This window comes from Amphibalanus amphitrite, unplaced genomic scaffold, assembly GCF_019059575.1.
Source record: "Amphibalanus amphitrite isolate SeventyFive unplaced genomic scaffold, NRLGWU_Aamphi_draft 001568F_arrow, whole genome shotgun sequence".
In the NCBI taxonomy this organism is placed as follows: domain Eukaryota; kingdom Metazoa; phylum Arthropoda; class Thecostraca; order Balanomorpha; family Balanidae; genus Amphibalanus; species Amphibalanus amphitrite.
In genome coordinates this window covers 59,633-81,568 of record NW_024883061.1, presented here as the reverse complement: position 1 = coordinate 81,568, position 21,936 = coordinate 59,633, and the positions used below count along the sequence as shown (strand labels likewise).

The 21,936-nt window shown below is 49.5% G+C and overlaps 2 protein-coding genes across 10 annotated transcripts; both read left to right on the top strand.

Annotated features, from left to right (window-relative positions):
* Positions 1-77: 77 nt before the first annotated feature.
* On the top strand, positions 78-15,452 carry LOC122373894 (ras-related protein Rab-14). Of its 6 annotated transcripts, none has more exons than XM_043352336.1 (6): positions 78-146; positions 3,948-4,074; positions 4,400-4,526; positions 9,607-9,724; positions 13,933-14,051; positions 14,345-15,452. In XM_043352336.1, exons 1-6 carry the CDS (start codon positions 96-98, stop codon positions 14,526-14,528), a joined length of 726 nt encoding a protein of 241 aa, XP_043208271.1. In that variant the 5' UTR covers positions 78-95; the 3' UTR covers positions 14,529-15,452. The 6 variants fall into 6 exon arrangements, with proteins under 6 accessions (XP_043208271.1, XP_043208270.1, XP_043208274.1 ...); XM_043352335.1 differs by having other exon boundaries at positions 92-338; XM_043352339.1 differs by lacking the exon at positions 78-146 and adding an exon at positions 257-558.
* Positions 15,453-15,761: 309 nt separating this feature from the next.
* LOC122373897 (zinc finger protein 2 homolog) lies at positions 15,762-20,868 on the top strand. Of its 4 annotated transcripts, none has more exons than XM_043352343.1 (2): positions 15,762-15,901; positions 17,307-20,868. In XM_043352343.1, exon 2 carries the CDS (start codon positions 17,324-17,326, stop codon positions 19,340-19,342), a length of 2,019 nt encoding a protein of 672 aa, XP_043208278.1. In that variant the 5' UTR covers positions 15,762-15,901; positions 17,307-17,323; the 3' UTR covers positions 19,343-20,868. The 4 variants fall into 4 exon arrangements, with proteins under 4 accessions (XP_043208278.1, XP_043208281.1, XP_043208277.1 ...); XM_043352346.1 differs by lacking the exon at positions 15,762-15,901 and adding an exon at positions 15,932-16,084 and having other exon boundaries at positions 17,307-20,862; XM_043352342.1 differs by lacking the exon at positions 15,762-15,901 and adding an exon at positions 16,139-16,420.
* The last annotated feature ends 1,068 nt before the right edge of the window (positions 20,869-21,936 follow it).

The following is a 21,936-nucleotide window of genomic DNA, read 5'->3' as shown; positions in this document are numbered from 1 at the left end:
GAGAAGACCATCGTTAGTTTCTAAAATGCTTGTTCTAAAAAGGGTGGTTCCATAACGACGACATTCACGACGCATATTTTGCTTTGCTTTCGCCAATGCTTTCGCAAAAAATATTTCATTCGACATTTTCGCTTTTTTTTCAAAATGTACTCTACTATTTGTCATCATCATCATCAAATATGTGTTTCGAATCTTTGTTCTGGTACTATCGTCCATCGAAAGGCATGAATAACGTCAAAAATATTTTTTGTACCAGATTTTGTCAACAACAGCTGACGAAAGCTAGAGAGATGCAAAAGGAAGGAGTCGTCACTGCACACAGGGACGAAAAAGCAATCGTAATTCGCAATCCCCCCAATTCGCGGATCGCATACATTGCAATCTCAATCCACTCAATCCTCTGATTGTGTTTTGGGGAGTGTCGTGTTGGTGGGGTTACTAGCAAGTTGGCTTCTAGCATTATTAGCCTAGCACATTCGTGTATGCCAGATAATAGCTTGAATTTCAGCCCACCTTGAATTGCGTGTTTGTGTTTCACGTCTTCATTGATTCTGACAGGTAATTACTATGAAAGCATGTGTCCATTCCCTTTAGAGTTAAGACCTAAGGGCTCTCCAGTGGTCATATGTGATAAGCATGATGCTGACTTCAGTACTTCCAACCTGTTACTAGTTACTAGGTACTTCATACATGGATTCTCACCTGTCATTGGTCAAGTGCATGGTCATGCCGTGTTCCGCACCCTTCCACCAATGGGCAACAATAGTTCACAATATTGGATGTGGTGTGTCCTGAATGCTGATATGAAGATCACTCAGTAGCCCTTCTATGTCTATTTCAAACAGCACACCTGAAGTACTAGCACCCATACACACCAACACACACCTATCAGTAGGCGGAACTATGGTCAAGCGTACCCATTTTCGGGAGCGCATTTTCGTTCCCATGTTTGGGAACGATAAACCCAAATATGGGAACGCCATGTAGGCATTATTTAAAACAAGAAAAAGAACCGTTAAATGACGTCCAAAAAATATAAAACGATCGTGAACCGCCTGATAGTTGTCTCAATATTGTTGGGAAAGAGTTTGATATTGTAAGGCCCATCGTAGTTTCAAATCGTTCCCCTATTTCTAAAGCAGTCCATCACCCGGGCCGCGAGCCCAAATTTGGGAACGCTCTCGTACACTGGCGCTGCAAGCGTTCCTTATTATGGGAACGGCGTACCCAAAATTGGGAACGATTTCACCGACGCCTTTCAGGGGCTCTTTTCATTAACAAGCATCACGTCCAACGCCGCAAATTATTGTTAACGCAACAATCATCAGATGACCTTTCCGGCAAGACCGTTGCATGTTTCGCCCGGTCTTCTGCGCTTTTATTCCCGTCGATCTCGCAGCGGGCACGCCCCCCTCTGCAGGATTACGTAATCCACAACGCTCAGCAATGTTCAACAAGGTCTTCCATACCTATATCCACCGTCCGCGCCGAGGGTGGAGACATGTCAAGCACCTGTCTGCTAATCACCGAGAGTTGACGAGCACAAGAAGTATCCAAAAATGGGAACGCTGAATATGTTACACCCTCAAAACACCTAGTCCCAATGAAAATCTAGTTTTTTCCTTTCTTAATGAGTGTAAGTGGCAAAAGGCCTGGTAGGATGGGCACGAGGAATGATCGAAATCAGCATAAAAATTATAAATAAGCCACACAGAGCGACCTATATCAGAGAAATTCCCACCAAACGATCATGCTTAGAAACGCCGAAGACAAAAACCACGCTCATGACGCTGCTTATAAAACAACGCTAAACAGCTAGCATCCAAATAAAATATGTCTTTCAGGGCTGATAAAATACAGCTGAATGATTTTAAACCACTGAAACTGAGTTTACAACAGTAGTTCGGTAAAATCACTGACGTTCCACGCGGTCGATCGCCCCGAGACCAAAAGTCAACAATATTACCTCGGGACTGTCCGCGTGTTCGCTTGCATATGTCAGCATCTGGTGTCGCTAGAATGAAACTTCATAACCAGAGGGCTGTTCACGGGCCCTGTGTGCGGTCGGACCGCACACAGCCTCCAAGCTCCGCCCACTGCGTCCCTACGTCAGCCTTCCGTCACCGCACACAGCGATCGCTGTGGCCGGTCGGGACTGGCCACAGCGGACCGTCCACCGCACGCAGCCGTGACGTCAGAGCCGCCTACCCATCCCCTACCCCCACGCCTGCTGGACGCACCGCACACAGCGCACGCAGCAGTGTGCGGTGCCCGTGAACACCCCTCAGGCGAAAATTATTATACTTGACCTCAAAATGTAAAAAATGCTTCATTTTCCTTAAAATTGCATGTTAAATGTCGTATAACCCATATTTCCACCATTCTGTCATTTTTAAAAAATCATTAAAAATATCATTCCACGGTCAATTTCCTTGTTCCACGGTCAGATTAAAGATAACTTTATGGAAATTTAGTAGATACTTAAATCAGCGTGCACTTTTTTGGGACGTGATGCACTTTTGAGTTTTAGTGGGCGAACGGCCGAAAAATTGCCTTCCGTTCTCATAAATGGGAACGCCCGTTCCCATATTTGGGAACTCCGTTCCCAAAAATGGGAACGTTCCTATATTTGGGTACTCATGACCATAGTTCCGCCTACTGCTATGGCGAGTAGGTATACCTGGACCCAATCTTACCAAATGCCATGAATTTCTTGTTCACTGCATTTGGTAACATTTAGAACTATTCCACACTCTTTTATTCATTCATTCACATTCATAATCATTCACACTATCAAAATTACTGGGCAAGATTAGCTGAATGTGAATAAAAAAGATATCTTTGATATCAGTGCTGTAAAATCCGGCCAGTGCTGCCAAATCCTATTTACGGCATTGGTAAGATTGGGCCCTTGATCCAGTGACCAATGTTCCAATTTTTTATTTGGGTGACAAATGACATCCAAATGAAAATCATTTGACACTTTCACACCCACCTGTACCAATTTTCAATAGCCCATTTTCCATTCCCAATTTTACCAAGAAAAAACATTTGCATGGATGGTTGTTTTTAGTTTTACTTCCTACAATCATTATACCAATTATCAGCCTTGCATTATTTTTTGTTATGGATCCTTTCCCACTTTTTGGTCTTATCTAACTGCCAATTTCCACTCTCATCCCTTTCCAGTGAGATATTTTCCTCTGACAAGCAAGCCAAAATACAATTTTGGGATGCTGTTGGTAACACCTTGGAGAGATGAATGTGAACACAGAGTCCTAGTCACCAGCTTTACCTAAGCAGTTTTGGTTTAGACCTGTCACCAGTGCTACAAATAGTGGAACTTTTGGATGGCAAACAACTTTATTTTGGAAGTTTTGTCAGAAAACAATATAATTATTCATATCATATAAGTAATAGCTAATGATATTTTATTTTGCATGATTTTCTGTTTGTAGTGGGTTTTCATTTTTAATTTATTGTATGGTGGAAGCATCCCCAGGATCAAAGCATTTCAAGTTTGAAAAAAACTTATGCTGCTGCCATAGCTTGGCATCCATTATCTATATCAATATTGTAAAAATTATAGCTCCAGGGGGCCAGACCACCTAAGCTCAGGTTGGGGTGATCAAGCCATGTAAAATGACCTCACTCCAGGAATTTATAAATGCTTGCTGTAGCCATTAGCCGCACAGTTGTTTTTACTGGCAGCTTGGTATCCACAATTCAATCCTGTGACTCCCAGTTTCATCCTTTGGAGCTGAAGTTCATATTCCATACTAACTGACTGCCCATACACAAAGGGCTGCCCATCTTTAAAATAAGTAAGTTGCAGTATAAAAACACTTGCCAGACATTTTTCAACATTGGTTAAATGCAGCCAATTCATAAACATTGCACTTCTCTCAGCTTATTGTTTCTGATGCTGACATGCTCTCTGATTTCAGTTTTGTAAAATCAACTCCACCATGGCGGCAGGCCCATACAACTACTCCTACATCTTTAAATATATCATCATAGGCGACATGGGTGTGGGAAAATCCTGTCTGCTTCATCAATTCACGGAAAAGAAATGTAAGTCACTTGGTGGCTCTGTGATGGAATGCCTGCTTTTGTGCTGCAAGTGAATATTTCAGTTTGTGCTCAGCAAGTGTTTCAATTGTAACTCGAATAGGCATTTAGTATGTAATGTATACAGCGTGCTAAACATTGTGATTATCATAAAAACGAGAAGTTGGTCAGTGCCATCATTCGTGTATCTATTACACAACATTGCATCGAGACTCAACCAACAAACATGCAGGCATGTATATCTGCGCGCACAAAGATCATCTCCGCCCTCCCCCACGGAGTACGCCCGTCGCTCTGACTCTGCCCATCCGCCCGTCGCTCTGACCAGTTATGGCCGACTGTCCGCACACCATCGGCGTGGAGTTCGGAACCCGCATCATCGAGGTCAGTGGACAGAAGATCAAACTGCAAATCTGGGACACGGCCGGTCAGGAGCGCTTCCGGGCCGTCACAAGGTCAGTGGCGGGCTATATGGTGGGGTCACAAGGTCAGTGGCGGGGGTCACATAGTGGGGTTAAAAGGTCAGTGGGGGGTGACATAATGGGGTTATAAGGTCAGTGGCGGGTGATATAGGGGGGTCATAAGGTGTCATGGGGGAGGGTTGATGGAGTGGGTCACAACTCACAAGGTCAGTGGTGGGTGATGTATCGTCACAAGGTCAGTGGCGGGTTATATGGTGGGGTCACAAGGTCAGTGGCGGGAGTCACATAGTGGGGTTATAAGGTCAGTGGGGGGTGACATAATGGGGTTATAAGGTCAGTGGCGGGTCTTATGGTGGGGTCATAAGGTCAGTGGGGGACGTGATATCGACGTTTTTTTCCAAACCCCGCAGGTGACTTCTCTCCCGTGAATTTCCGACGGGTTGGATAGAAACATTAAAAATGGCACAGTCACTCGATTTTTTCAAGTTTGTCTGTCTTGGCAGATCAAGTAATACCAGAACAACCTTACGAGCACAGTGCACACACGTTTGATCAGGATCGGATGATTGGGCACTTTTTTAAAGGGATCTTTCGTTCTTCCCGGAAATTTACCGGAGAACAGATATGGGCTACGGAAAAATGCGTCGATATATGTAGTGGGATCAGTGAGGGTGGGATATTGGGGCCACAAGGTCAGTTTCGGGCTTTATTGTGGGGTTACAGCTAACAAGGTCAGTGACGTGTAATGGAGGTCACTAGATCATTGCTAAGTTACGTTGTGATGTCACAAAGCCGTTGATGTGTTAGATAGTGGGATCACAAGCTCATTGGTGGGTCACACGAGGCCACGTCGTCGGTACATCTACAAGGTATGTCTTCGTCTGCCCGATGCCGTTGGGGTTATGAGTTTGTGTCTGTGGGCGGGAGAGCAAAAGTACTATTTGTATTTGTATTTGCCATCGTAGAGCGGTCCACTCAAAGTGTGGCTATTAAGCTCCGAGTCAAACATGGTCGCTGTCATGGATAAAAAAAAAAAACACACACACACACACACACACACACACACACACACACACACACACACACACACACACACACACACACACGCACTCATACACGGTACACAGGGCTACCCCTGTGCTGTGGCGGCCACGGCTGTCGGAACGGTCACGTTCGGTGGAGATCCAGCAGGCGTCTCTTCACGGTACGTGAAAAACGCTGCTGGCTAAGCGGTGTCAGGTCACTCGACAGCCGGTTGTAGAGGGCAGGTGCCCTCGAGCAAAAGCGTCTCTTGCCGGTCTCGGTGTTGGACCTCGGCACGTAGAGCTGCCCGTCCTGCCTCGTGCGCCGGGACCGCCGGTCACCGTTGCACACGAATGCAGCCGCCAGTGACTCGGGCTCGCCACCAGCAATCACCTTGTGCGCCAGACACAGTGTACGGTGGTCGGCCATGTGCTGAGCGGGCAGCCAGCCAAGTTTCCCGCGCAGGTCACTAACATGATCAAATTTTCTCTTACCAAAAATGACTCGTGCAGCAAAGTTCAGTATCTTTTGAATTCTGTCAATGTTTTTCTTAGTGCCGTTGCCGTAGACGGAAAGGCAGTATGTGACCTGCGAGAGAACCAAGGCGGCTACAAGTGTCTTGATGACACCGACAGGCAGGACGTGACGGACATGTGACAGCGCGACAAGAGTACCGCTGCATCGCCTGGCGACGACACCCACGTGACTGTCCCATGATAATTTTTGGTCGAAAATAACGCCAAGATTTTTTTACCTCGCGGCAAGGTACGAGGTCAGTGTTGCGGAAGGCAATTTTGATGTCTGGAAGGCCGCGCAAATTTTGACCTGTTCCGAGAGTGATGAGCTGTGTTTTGTTTGCGTTTACTTTAAGGGCGTTTGCGCAGAACCACTGATCCAAAGCAGTCAATGAGTTTTTCATGCTATGAATAACAGCCGAAAGTTCGTTCTTTTTGCCAGAGACAATCACCTGGGTGTCGTCAGCGTACTGCACGACACTTGCACCCGCAGCGAACAGTGACATGTCATTTGCAAACACGGTAAACAAGAGGGGGCCCAGGGCAGACCCCTGGAAAACCCCCATCGAGTTCGGCATCGGCGGGGAGACGCTGGCAGCTCCAGTGTGGTCTCTGAGTGACACACTCTGGGTATGGCCGGTCAGGTAAGCTTTAAACCACTGAACATCCACACCGTGCAGCTCGAGTTTCCGAAGTAAAATGTCATGGTCGATAATATCAAAACACTTGCTCAGGTCAATAAGACATAAGAGGGTGATCTCCCCGCCGTCGGCAGCTGTGAGGATTTGGTCGGTTACGGTAGCCAGCGCGGTTTCCGTCGAATGGCGCGGACGGAAACCGTGCTGGCTGGGGGATAGGAGGTGGTTGGAGGATAGGTAATGGTAAAGCTGCCGCTGGACAACGCGCTCTACTAGTTTGGCGATGGTGGGGATGATGGAAATAGGACGGAAGTTGGAAGGATCGGATGGGTCGCCGGTCTTGAAGATGGGGTGAATGAGCGAATGTTTCCAGGTTGGAGGGTAGTCGGATTGGGTGAGACATGCGTTAATGATATGTAGGATGACATAGCCGACGGCGGGGAAGCCAGCCTTCAGAGCACGAGCACACAAACCATCAGATCCGCACGCAGGCGAGTTCCTCATGCTGTACAGCGCGATCGTCAGCGTGTCGAGGTCGATGGGAGAGACCGAGAAGCCGCAGGCCCCCACACGCGGCAGGCGGCAGGGCAGGTCCGCCGCGTGCTCGGCCGCACCGGCCACCTCCGCCGCCACCCTCGGCCCGACAGACACGAAATACTCATTCAGCGCGCTCGGTGATAGCTGTGGTGAGGTGACATCTCGCTTCCGGCCAGCAACAACACTCCGAATGTTGCGCCACACGGTGTGGGGTCCCTGCTCCCTGATACGGGACTCTATGGCCAGGCGCGTGTCGCGGCGGATGGCGGACCGGACAGATCGGTTCAGATCGCGGTATTCGCTCGAGTCACGGCCGAGGGTGCGCAGAGCGCCGCGGCGGCTCGCCATCAAGTCCTTAGTGGCGGCCGTGAGTACCACTTTCAGCAGTAGCAAGCTGCAAGGACAGTGGCTCACCTTGCGTCGTACGGTCGTTGAATTGTAAATATAGCATTATCGTTATCATATCTTTGCGATAAAGGCAGATGATCTTACTTACTCGTCGACATTGACAAGACATTGACTGATTTTCCCAGTCTCTTTGTTGTTGGCAAAACACGGATTAGCTGAGTTAAAGGGACCCTCCCACCTTAACATTAGATTTGAGTTGAGATAGCCAAAATGGGGTCCCTGGCTCACAATTACCGGTTTCGGCACTCACAACATCGAGAAATGCCTTAAATCGGAAATATTGAATTTCAAAATTGCAGCATTTTGATTCAGAGGGGCTAATGCTTAGGAATACCCCTCTGAATGTGCGACGTCAGCGCAAATATCTAACGATTTTTAAATGTTTGACTAAAACGTTTTGTAGCACGCGGTGGTATATGCTATTTGCGCGCAACATCTGCCGCAAACGCCGCACTTCTAAAATAAAGTCGCTAGAAACAGCGGAGATCCTAAAAAAGTAAACAAAAGTAAAAGTCTAATATCTTGAAAACCGGTGAATATTTTTCGGTGAAATTTGGTAGATATTCGTTTCCGCTCTTTCTGAACCGAGCGACATCACTTTCATGCCAATTCATAAACTTTTTTGAAGGTGGGAGGGTCCCTTTAACGTAGCATTGCCATGAATGTTTCCGTAATGGAAATACAACTTGACTGCTCCCACCCATTTACGCCTGTTATCAGTATTGGTTTTATGTTAAGTCGTACAAAATACTAGTCGTTTCGGATTCAGTCACAGTCTACCACAATGTTTGAATGAATCGGTGAGCTTTACACCGCAGTCTGGCTGAGCGGCAGAAATCGCCTTTGGTTCTGTAGGTAGGTAACTGATCGCTCGCCATAGGTTCATTACCGCACTCCATTCGGCTCCAATCATCCTACCCTGTTTATCTTCCGACGACTACCCATCGTACTTTTATAGGGACTCGACATGGTCATTCCTGAGTGTGGGTCGTATTTCACATTGTAAACTTCCTCCCCTCCCGGAGAGCACTGTGGCGGGGCGGGAAGCCGGGCGGGCGGGACAGGGGGGGGGGGCAGGATTGACAGCTGGTAACGAGTGTGTGTCCTGAGTCAACTGTGGAACCGGGGAGGGGATGGTACGGACTCTGGGCTGGGGAGGGGGAGGAGGGGGGGGGGGCTTGCGGTTCTCTCCGTCGACCAATACACACGAACAACTCAGTCTGGGCTTCTGGCTGTGGTGGGTGGTATTAACTGGTTTTACAGAGCGGGCGGGCATGTCCAAAATAAACTGGATTAGGTATACTAGAATGAGTGGGCATTTTCTGAACCATGGAATAATCATTTGATATCTTCCCGGAATGTGAGAATCACAGGATATGTTTGATTATTTTCGGGATAATTGCTCCTGGTCGATATTTACTATCATCTCGTGGCATGTATTCGTAAGTCTTAATAAGAGTATCTTTCTGTATGTTTGAAAAAGGGAACTACAGCGATATGCTGTTTTCCTACCAGACCCTAATGCCAGCGTACCCGTAAGAGAATCAACCTGTGAATCCCTGTTTGTTTCCTGTGTCCACTGTCAGTGAAGCCCTACTGGTGACGGTTCACGGCACAGCGTCACCTGTAAGCAGGGGGCTCCCCGCGGGCTGACGCAGCTGTCGATGCTAAGGATGCAACGCAAACCTGTCCTCGAATACATGATTGGATATTAATGGTGGACACAGGGGCACTATTCGCACAAATCCAGACTATTGCGTCATGGAAAAATGCACATAAGTCTTAACAAAGGACGCTACATTGTCTGTGAGCGTTCGCGGATGTAATTTAGGAAGAAGCTCGTTGCGTTCAGGCACACTGGTAGGTCAGTATGTGATGACTCAACCTCCTGGTCGGTGCATGTGGGACGACTCACCCGGTCATCCACGACTCCCTCGGTCATCCGCTCACACTGCTCACTGTCTGTGACCCTGTCGTATCTGTGTCGTACAGGTCGTACTACCGGGGGGCGGCCGGCGCTCTGATGGTGTACGACATCACCCGTCGTTCGACGTACAACCACCTGAGCAGCTGGCTGACGGACGCGCGCAACCTCACCAACCCGAACACGGTAACGACTAACGACGCCCTCACCAACCCCAATACGGTAACGACACCCTCACCAACCCGAACACGGTAACGACAACCTCACCAACCCCAACACGGTAACGACAATATAACATAGTAACAACAACCTCACATAGCAACGACAACCTCACCAATCCCAACACGGTAACGACAACCTCACCAACCCGAATACGGTAACGACAGCCTCACCAACCCGAATACGGTAACAACATGGCAACGGTAACGAAACACAACCTCACCAACCCGAACACGGTAACGACATGGCAACGGTAACGGTAACGAAACAACCCCATCACGGTATCGACAACTCCGTCAGGATTAGTGAGCTTGTGAGACCACTTATGAGCTAAAGGGCGATTTATTTTTGCCACTTATACGGCAACAACGCAGACAACCTGAAATTTCAGTACTAGGAGAGAGGTCTCGCAAGCTCAGTGGTTTGATTGCCAGTGGACAGTGGCAAATCGGGTCCGTAACGGACTCGGAAGCCATGCAGGCCCGCTGTAATGCGGGCGTCCGGGCCGGAGCTGTCCCAACTGCGGCCAGTGTCGTCGGCAGTGCTGGTGGTGTGGGGCCCGTGTGCTGAGAGGTGTCGGACCGATATTATATGCCCCTGAAACGAACTGGACTCAACGTTGCACCGATTTGATTGCTATAGAATAGATTCACAATGCTTAATTAAAGTCGAACGTTGAAAGTTGAAACCTTCCGTTTCAAAATGATACTAAGTCAGAATTGAAACCAGTCTAACATGTTGTAAAAATCCTGAATCGAACAATCGGAAACCATGCTCTTGCATTATGTTTCCCGCACAGCATGTGTCTCTTTGTGTTTCGATGACTCACGTTTAACTATGAGGCGGACGTAAGTCGTAGCATCACACTCGTTAATCGTTATCTTATCGATGAGCGGCTCGTGTCAGAGCACCCCTGAGTAGCACCGCGCATAAACGCCGATCGCGTCGCTGCTTTCGCTCCACTGTCCATTGTAAACAGTAATCATTTTCGTTTGTCATTGCCGGGTACCCGCCATGCTCCTCTCGTGTTCACTTTGAGCGCAGTGGTGCCGTGTCTGGCGGTGTCTCTCCGGGCGGAGTGGCGGTTGGTCGGCTCATCTCCCGTCACTGTGGGCCTCAGTGTGGCCGGCCGGTCGTCCCTTTCCCGTCACTGCCGGCCCCAGTGGCCGGCCGGGCGCGGGGATGACGCGCCACTTTGTACAGACGCTCGCAGGCCAAGGTCGCCACACCTGGGACGGGCATACCGTCGGCGGCAGACGGCCACCGGCGCTCGGGGCGGGCTGTGGGCAACACCTACAAATGCGTGTGGGCCGTTCCCTCTGAGCGGTGTATTGGCGGAATTGGGGATGATAACTGCTATTTCGTCTTTTGGAAAAGGGAACTTTCTGAACTGTGTTTGGTTTGATGATTTTATGACCGTTGTTTGCGACAGACCAGTTTTCGCTGCACTGAAGGCTTCCAAAGGGCACCCGGCGCTCATTGTGTGGCCGTTTATTTATTTTAACGTGTTTTTCCCAAGTGGCAATTCCACGACAAATCACCTAATTTTTTTCCAATTGTTCACCATGACCTCTCCGATTTTGCTCAAATTTGGCATATAAGTTGACCTATGGGCACTACTTCGTCCCAGTAAATTTTTAGTCTCTAGGTCACAGGGGTCATGAGATATGGGTCATGCAAATTTTTAGATTTTCCGGAACATTGAAATATAAAGTATTTTTTATCTCTGCAACGGTTCACCGGATCAAAAAAAGTTATATATGAAATAAGAAGCGCAAAGGCTGGTGCGTCTAGCAAAAGTGTGAACGAAACCCCAGGGTCATTTTTTGACCCTTTGACCTCGTGACCTTTTCTTGACCCCGTGACCTTTCAAATTTGTCCTATTTTAAAAATTCTGATTTTTTCTATCAGAGATGTCTTATCCATGCTCTTAATAGTGGTATGTGATTTGGTTGGTATATCGGACCCGTTGACCTCAAACTGAGGTCAACAATGTGGTCATGACCTGACATGAAAATGACATCTGCCGAGAACGTCGAGAATCATAGGCAATATGGGTGTCATATGAAAGCTTACTTCCCGAAGAATACATTGGTGGTGTTTTTGAGTAGGTATGGGCCGGGTCAAGGTCACATTAGGTCAGTGACCTAACACAGCATTGTGTTCTTTGAAGGTGGCGTATTTTATTTGTTTGGTAAGCCCAGTGATCAGCACGCAATAAAAAGGAAACAAAACGTCATAAAACACCGTCTGTCTTTATTCAAAAAGTACAGATAAAATGCATTCACCCATATACACACACTCGCACAAACACACACACACATACATACACCTTGTTCGAGGAAGATCTTTCAAACAAACCTCAGTAACACACGCGGTGTGAAGAACGAGTCTCAGAAGACTCGGAGAGCTTGAAGGCTGCTATGGTGTGGGAGTCGAGCGGTACAAAGCGGTGAAACGTCCTGGTACCTACTACCTACCCTTCACCGTGCGGGCACTTGTGAACCGTTCTCTTTCATTTTCGTCTTCGTTCCTGCTATTTGCGTTGCCGAAACGAAGAAGAAATGCATTTTATCGGTAAGGTGGTCCTCACAGTATTACCAATACCATCGCATGCGCTTTTGCCATGCGAGGTGGCAAAAAATCCACTCCCATTGAACACCGAAATCCTCGGCATGATGACATATATTTGCAAAATTGTATTGTTCTTGTACTGGGACGCTGCTCCGTCAGAAAAGTAGTGTATTTTTTAGTCTTGGGCATTCATTTCAAATGTGGGGAATAACCACTGCCTGAAATGCCGCTTCAGCTCCCGCGTCAGCTCCCGCAACGCAAATAGCAGAAACGAAGACAAAAATGAAAGAACGTTTCACAAGTGCCCGCATGGTGAAGGGTACCAGGACGTTTCACCGCTTTGTACTGCTCGACTCCAATACCATAGCAGCCTTCAAGCTGTCCGAGTCTTCTGAGACTCGTTCTTCACAGCGCGTGTGTCACTGGGGTTTGTTTGAAAGAACTTCCTCGAACAAGGTGTATGAATGTGTGTTTTTGCGAGTGTGTTTATATGGGTATGTGTGCATTTTATCTCTGCTTTTTGAATAAAAAAGACGTTTTATGACGTTTTGTTTCCTTTTTATTGCATGCTGATCACTGGACTTACCAAACAAATAAAATACGCCACCTTCAAAGAACACAATGCTGTGTTAGGTCACTGACCTAATGTGACCTTGACCCGGCCCATACCTACTCAAAAACACCACCAATGTATTCTCCGTGAAGTAAGCTTTCATATGACACCCATATTGCCTATGATTCATGACGTTCTCGGCAGATGTCATTTTCATGTCAGGTCATGACCACATTGTTGACCTCAGTTTGAGGTCAACAGGTCCGATATACCAACCAAATCACATACCACTATTAAGAGCATGGATAAGACATCTGTGAAAGAAAAAATCAGAATTTTTAAAATAGGAGAAATCTGAAAGGTCACAGGGTCAAGAAAAGGTCACAAGGTCAAATTGGTCAAAAAATGACCCTGAGGTTTCGTTCACATTTTTGCTAGACGCAACAGCCTGTGCGCTTATTATTTCATATATAACTTTTTTTGATACGGTGAACCGTTGCAGAGATAAAAAATACTTTATATTTCAATATTCCGGGAAACCTTAAAATTTGCATGATCCATATCTCATGACCCCTGTGACCTAGAGACTAAAAATTCACTGGGACGTAGTAGTGCCCATAGGTCAACTTGCATGCCAAATTTGAGCAAAATCGGAGAGGTCATGGTGAACATGCCTAGGTGATCTGTCATGGAATTGCCCACCAAATTGTTGATGTTGATGTCAACATCAACATTGTCACTTGTGACACTTTTTCTTCCATTGTCATGGAAGAAAAAGTGGGAAATAATCATTGTACATCCAGGTGGATGTACAATGATTATTTCCCACTTTTTCTTAATTAGATGAATTGATATCCTACTCGGAACTTATCTGTTATCGCTGGTTTGCCTACCATGTTTTTGCTCGTTTGTTTACATAGATAATGATAGGGTCTCATTCTCCGTGCTTACCATGATTGAGACCAATGCTTAAAAGCTCGTTTCATTCGAGATGATATCCCTGATAGGGAACAGGTGTGACCTGGAGGACCTGTGCTATGTTTCCCAGGTGATATTTCTGATAGGGAACAAGTGTGACCTGGAGGCCCAGCGGGACGTCACGTTCGAAGAGGCCCAGCAGTTCGCTGACGAGAATGGACTCATGTTTGTCGAAGCTAGCGCCAAAACGTGAGTAACGATATGCCAGTAGAATAGAACTGATAAATGGTTTGATGGGCTTTCGGTTCATAGGCGGCGGACGGGGGGGGGGGGGCACCGTGTCCCCCTTGATTTTGCCATTTTAACATTAGCCCTATGGGCGTTGCATGGAAAGAATGGGACCAAAAGTCGGCAGTGCCCCCCCCCCCCTCAATTGAAGGTGTTCCGCCGCTACTGTTTCGGTTCGTCGTTGAATCGACGTGTATGAAGTACGGCATGCCCGTTATCCTCCAAGTAACCGTTCGCCTGCCGTCCCCCGTCAGCGGTAACAACGTCGAGGAGGCGTTTCTGGAGACGGCCAAGAAGATCTACCAGAACATCCAGGACGGCAGTCTGGACCTGAACGCGGCCGAGTCGGGCGTGCAGCACAAGCCGAGCCAGCAGGGCGGCCGCGCCACCACGCTCACCGCCCAGGCGTCCACAGCCAAGGAGAACTGCTCGTGCTAGCCGCGCCGCACTGCTCGGTCAGGCACGGCGGGACCCCGCGGACCGGCGGGGCACACACACATACACACACACCCCGGAGTGCTTTAGTGTGGGGGTGGGGTGTGCCGGGGTCACCGGCCGGCGCCCTATGGGCTCTGCGGCCTCCCAGAGGGCCGTCGACGGGCTCCCAGCGGGTCCCGGGTGACTGCTGACCTTTCAGGCAGCGTCGGTCCGACAGGACCATATGAGAGGTGCCAGCGTCGGGCGAACTTTGTCATATGTGATATACACGCATAGACACACACAGGACTCACACAGCGTAGCGCGCTTACCCACGCGCCCGGCGGTCGGCCGCGCCTCCTGCGGGGCGGACCGGCCCGGCGGCAGAGCCCGCACGGACCGACGAGCGATGCGCACCCTCGACCCAATGTGATTTAATCGCATGTATCTGTAACAGCGAACGGTAAATGACATAGCCGCGGACGTGCATAAACGCGCATATATTTTTATGTTATTCCAATAGATTATAACGCTTCCTTGGTTAGTGTCGGTGGCGTGAGCGTCAGTGTGGCGGTGTAGGTCGTTTGTTTGTTGGCGTGCTAGCGGCCGCTTGATTGGCTCCCGATGTGACCGCCCCCTCGGTGTGCGATGTGAACCTGTGCTTCTCGGCGGCGCCGTCAGATGTCTCTGCCAGTGGCGCGGACTGGCAAATCCCGGTGTTTGACTGTCGTCCGACCCCCTCCCTCTCTCCTCTAGTCGGCCGTCTGGTCGGCCACATTCCTCGCCGCCCGTCTCGCCCGAAATCGGCGCCCGTCGGGCGTCTGCCGCGCCCCGGGCGACGCTCAGTTGTTACTTCATCGGACGGGTCCGCCGGCTGACCTCTCGGCCCCGGGCCGGGACGTTGTTTTAATGGGTCATGTGGTAAATAAATCAGTTCACAGTCGCGCTGACAGTTTGGTTTTGGACTTTGGTGGCGAAGGTCCGTAGCCAATCAGCGTGCTGGACGGAAGGGCAGATGGACAGTACGGGGGCCGGGGCGATCGGCATTTTGCTAAGTCACGGCCGCTTCACTAATTAGCTGATTTGTTTATCTATTGATAAATCAGATACCCTAGCCTAAATGTGAAAACTGAAATTGAACACATTGCGGAGAGCCAACTGAGTGTGAGCAAACCGAGCAAACAGAGCAGTGTACGATCGGAGGTCGACTGCAGCGACATCTATCGCGGCCTGCAACGACATCTGGAGCTAACGTTTTTCATTATTCATGCCACCACCTTGACCACCACTATCATTGCATATCATCGTCATTCTGATCCCGCCGTTCTCTTCTTATTGATCGAGACAGTTCTACAGTCTCGGTTGAGAACCTGTGTTCATTGAACCATTGACTGGTAAGTGATTACGTCGGTCCGGTGCGACCCATTCTTGCAAGCCGTTCAGTCGGTTCAGTGTCACTGATGTCAATTTTTTTTAATGGAAAGGCTTTCAGTTTCTTGGGCACTAAAGAGTCACTTGGGATATACTGTGAGCAAAATTATCATTTTTGTATTGAGCAAGGCGTTCGGCGACGACAGGTACCGCAATGCAGAGCTTATTTTCGTTTAGTTGAATTGGCACCTGTACGTTGTGTCAAATATGGTGCAAATATGGTGTCAAATAATGTGTGTGTCAAATGTGGTGTCAAATTGAAATATCAAGGACAAGTCATGACAAGTTAAAAGATAGAATTTGTGAATCAGGATGTGGTGCTTGTATTATTGTGTTGTTGATTGCATGAAGGCATGATTTGATGTTAACATTTTTGTTTTTCCTTGAAAATTGGTTGAATAATTATTCAGTTACTCATTTTACCACATTTTACAAATTCCTTACATCTTATTTGAGCCCCTGGGCAGATTTAGAGATGAATGGTAAGTTTTTGTCGTTTCATTTAATCATTATCCTGCTAATTATTTCTGATGATTGTTTAACATCATCATGATAGCTTGGCTTCACTTTTTTTACCTCTATACAAATAATAAAGGGTCCTATGCATTTATCATTTGGTTCCTTCTTTCATCTTTGCATCTCTTCAAATAAGATATTTCCATTTTCACTACTTCCACTAGGTTGTCATGATATGCAACTTGCAGGTCTTCTGTAGGTATAAGGTTGGTGCAACACATGCTTCAAATATCTCCCTATATTTTCTAACAGCCCGCCGTCTACAGGTCCATTTCGCACCACCACCAAGGGCACCAGCTCCACATTTGGTTCACATGAACATTTGACCCCAGTATGCCTGTCCCACTGACATCATTTGGGAAGCCATTGCTAGGTACCTATTTGATGATATTTTCAGTAAGGTTTCTTTACTCCAGGGTTGTAAGAAGAACCTGTGCATAAGCAAACTGTTATAACTTATAAGGTCTGTGAAAATACATTTTATATTGGTCATACTGGAGCCTTCAGCCTAGTTTTCAAATTGTCACAGGTTTTCCTAACCTGGGATATTGCTGTTTTCTGGTAATTTGCTGGAACTATTAACTTTTTGTGGGGGGAGGGGGTCAAATAATAAACCAATGCATATAATTTGTTTCAACTTGGTAACATTCCATAACATTGATGCTCAGCTTTGCTCTGTAAGTTATGTGAGGGAGCTTCACTCTTCAGTGTGCTACTGTCTGCTGATCATAGATATTGTGTTACCCACTTGTACAGATGCAATAAAGGATGTTAGAATCCAAGTGAAGATCCAGTAGGTACTTACCTGACAGTCAGTGGATTAGATGGTGTTTCACTCCCCATGTTTCTCAGCTGGGCAAGAGAGCACGATGCCGCGGCGTCGGCGCCAGCGGTCAGAGGATCCAGATGCTGCTCAGCGGCCGGAGGAGGACCCGGATCCTGTCCTGAGGTCAGAGGAGACTGTTGGCAGTGCCCTGAGCCCAGCGGAGGATCTGAACGTCTTTCCGAAGCTGGAGGTGAAGGAGGAGCCTCTGAGCGAGCCGGACGACCCCGATGACCTGCGGCTGGTGCTGGCCGCCGTGGGCTCGGTCACGCCGGCCGGGGTCGACTCCCCCTGCCTGTTCATCAAGACTGAAACGGCGCCCGACCTCGGCTGCGGCCCGCTGCTGCCGACCTCGGAGGACGTGCCGCAGTTGGACGCCGATGATGCGCGACCGTCTCACTCCGGTACCGCCGGACCGGAGGGTGCGACTGGCGGCAGACGGCGCGGCAGGCCCCGCACGGTCCGCAGTGGTCTGGCGGGTGACGGGCCCTCTGCGGCCGGCGGCAAGCGGCGTGGCAGGCCCCGTACGGTCCGCAGTGATACGGCGGACGACGGGCCCTCCGCGGCCGGCGGCAGACGGCGCGGCAGGCCCCGTACGGTCCGCAGTGATACGGCGGACGACAGACTCCCAGCTGCCGGTGGCGGCCCGATGGGTGCTAGACGGCGTGGCAGGCCCCGTACGGTCCGCAGTGACACGGCGGGTGACGGGCCTCTCGCGGCCAGCGGTGGCCCGTCGCGGTGGCGCTGCGCCCGCTGCCGGGTGACGCTGCCCTCGGCTGACGCGTTCGAAGAGCACATGTCCGACCACGAGAGCGGTGCCGGCCGCCGCTGTCCCGTTTGCCGCAAGGTGCTGTACGGAGAGCTCTGCTACTTTCGGACGCACATCAGCCTGCACTCGGGCGTGAAGGACTACGAGTGTCGGCTGTGCGGCAAGTCCTTCGCCACCAGCAAGTACTTGGCGCGCCACGTCTACCAGGCTCACAGCAAGGCGCGTCCTCACAAGTGTCCGGTGTGCGCCAAGGGGTTCAAGTTCGCCGCGAACATGCGGCTGCATCACATGACCCACACGGGCGAGAAGCCGCAGCAGTGCCGTTTCTGCGACAAGTCGTTCCGTTCGCAGTTCTCGCTGCAGGCCCACGAGCGCATTCACACGGGCGACCGGCCGTACAAGTGCGACGTGGAGGGCTGCCAGTTCGCGGCGCGCGAAGGCTCCAGTCTGCGCACGCACGTCAAGAATAAGCACAGCAAGGAGAAGGGCCACGAATGTCCGCACTGCGACCGTACGTTCACGAAACCGGGCGTAATGCGTGTGCACGTGCGTCGAGTGCACGTCGGTGAGCGGCCGATTAAGTGTGACCTGTGCAACCAGACCTTTTTCGACCAGATGGCCATGCTGAGACACAAACTGGTGCACTCGGCCCAGCGTCCATTCAAGTGCTCCATCTGCCCGGATAAGGCTTTCAAGGCAAAATATTACCTCGCGACCCATATGCTCACTCACACCAAAAAACCCACCTTTAAGTGCGAAAAGTGCAACAAGCTCTTTAAGTTCTCCCACTACCTGACCAAGCACATGCATACCCACAATGAAGAGAAGACCTTCAAGTGCGAGTGTGGCAAGCGTTTCAAGTCCCATCGCTGCCTTCAACGTCACATGGTGCGTCAGCACGTGGTCGGCAAGCGCTTCTCGTGCTCGGAGTGCGGTAAGCGTTTCGTTTCTGAGCGCTCGGCGGCCTACCACGTACAGCGGTTTCACACGCGCCTCCCGTCTGTCTGGTGTCTGGAGTGCGACACCGAGTTTCGCCGGGCGGCCAAGTTCATACAGCACTACGAGAAGTGTCACCGGGACAGCGGTCCGTTCCAGTGTCCCGAGTCCGACTGTGGCCAGGTGTACAAGAGCGTGCGCTGGTTTGCGCGACACCGGAGCCAGAGGCACATGAGGTACACCACGGACGGCTACCCCGCGGGGCGCGGACGCCAGCCCGGGGTGCTCGAGGATGTGAAGGTAGGGCGGATAGAGTGCGAGGTGAAGATCGAACAGGAAGTCGAGGAGGAGGGGCTGTGAAGACGCTTCTGGGAGTGAGCGTGCGAAAGGAAACGAGAGTGCTGGGTGTAGGACTGTGTTGGTGGGGACGGGGTTATCGAGAGAGCAGTGATGAAATCGCCACAATAGTCTGGTCTTCTAGTCAGTGGCCGATGAGCGTCCTGTCATATTGCCGAACCGGACAGGGCCAGAACTGAGCAGACTGATTAGATCAGTCCAAAAGTGATACAGTAAGGGACAGGGTGCCAAGCTGCCGAGGCAAGCAGTGGTCTGAAAGACGCTAAATGGAACTGGAAGGAGCGACTGAAGACATTTGACTATTTATCAGAGTGATATTCGTGCAGAGGTTCATGTCTCTGAGCTGAATGTAAATGTCTGTCTACCTGACAGATAGGCTCTAGCTTCACTGCAGCTTAATGTGTTGTTGTGCTACAACGTTCATTACTGTCCTGAGCACCAAAGTCTTGGTGTAATCTTTGTCGTAGGCTAACAGGCTTTCAGTTGCTACCCCTGAGTTGAGTTTGTTCACCATGTGATTGCTCAGGTTCTGACACCGCTGCCTATCTCCAGCCTATGTGGAATGTGGATGGCTACTGGTCTATGTGCCCAGCCTATGTGGACGGCTACTGGTCTGTGCCAAAGTGGCGCCGGCTCGGCTCTAGGGTGCAGTGAGCCCTGGCCGGCCGCCACCCTCTACATACGTGCTATGTGTAGCCAGATAGTGGGTGTAGGTAGGAACACTACATACATTCATAGATGTGACGCCGTAAAAAAGACGGGCTGACATCGATTATATGACTTTCGGCGCAAATTTTATGGTGTGAGCGCAAGAGCGCTAATGAGTTTTGACGTGTTAAGTAATTTTTGTGTTACAAATTTATGAGAGCGTTAGTTAGTTATCAATTTCTGTTTGAAGTATTGGCATGCATATTCGCCTGCTTTGTGATATTTGGTTATTAGTCGTGTGAGCTTAGCTGCCGACTTTCTTGCCATATTGCTTTTTTGACGGTATGAGTTATTCCTGGCTGTGATTTGTAATGAGTTGTATCAATTCTCAAAACAGGGTACATATCTTAATGAGCTTTCACAATGTCTCGGGCAACAGAGCATTGGTTGATTCATGATTTGTCGTGATTGATGGGTGTTTGTTGTTTATTTGATGCCTTTTTGGCAAGTTCAGTATAATTTAGAAGTTGAATCGTAATTTAATATGTTATTCATCGGCTATATATAGAGCTCATCGTTTTCTGTTGTCGTCCGGGACCGCTCATCTTCCCGTTACGTATTCGTCCCGGTGATTTACGGCGATTTGCGAATGGAGGAATCCACTGCTGCCGCTTGACTGCCCGAGTTTGGACACGTGCCTCCATTTCCTGGATTTGATTAACGCTCACATCAGTCAAGAATCCGATAAGTAACAGTTGAGTTATTTGTGTGAGAGGCACCGCAGTTCAATGCTAAGGCCCATTGCTTCATTTGTCTCGCTGTTCGTTAGCTGGTGTAATAAACGGCACATACCTTATACTTAGGTATGACACTCGCTAACATTTGGTCTGTCTTTTTGAATGTCGTATGCAGTTACAAACCTTTACTTCCTTGCCGAATGCTGTGCTGCAGGAACGAAAGACATAGAACTGTACGAACGTAGGACCGCTCGTCGCATTGAAAAAAAGAGTGCGTTGATTGGATGGAATCTGTCCATGGACCACGAACGGCACATGATACCGTGTCACCCATTTGACTGACTCCTCTGTCGGCTGCCGGACCGTAAGGAGACCGTACGTCGGCCTCGCCGTGGCTTGCTTGACCCACGCCCTGGCAGGGAGATGTTATTGCACCTCTCTAACTCGGTTTCGGACTCCTGAACGACAGTTAGGTACAGTTACATAGGTAATCAATTTAACAATCCTTGATGTTTTATGATTGTACCACCGTCAAGGCGATGGCTTATTGAATCGCTCTCGGGTTGTTGTTGCAAGGTTGTGTTTTCCTAAAGTAGACTGTTCCTTCAGGGACGTTTGAAAATGTCCACCAAATAGGCACTCCGGGCACCCGAGAAATGGACCATGGCCCATGGGATAGGTACATTCAGGGTCACCAGTCACCTTCCATTTTGGCGATCCTAGACATCCTTCGAACCCATTTCATATCGTTGGAGTTGGACACTAGCCTTCGAGTTTGGCCGTGATGCGGGGACTGTTGGCCTCGGTCTAGGTGACAACTCAGTTTGACTTGGCTGTGGTCTAGGTGGCCACAGCTGGCCATGGTCTGAGGACCGTCCGGCGTCCTGGGACAGCTGACTGGTCCCGGACCGCCGCTCACCACGCGGAAACGATCGGCGTCTGGTGGATGGTTTCTGCCGGTTGAGGGTTGGGCCGGTGCGGACTGTGTTAAGCCGTCAGGACTCAGGTGAATGTTTTCTGCCGGTTGGGGGGGGGGGGAGGGGGTTCGGTGCAGTAGCGGCGGAACACCTTCAATTAACCCGGCGGCCGCTGGGCCTCCGCGCCACCCGCCAGCCGCTGGGGGGGGGGGCATATAGTTGCCCCCCTTTACTTTTCCGACGATATCGTCGCAACGCGAAGAGATAGAGAAACGAAACTTTGCACACGTATTCC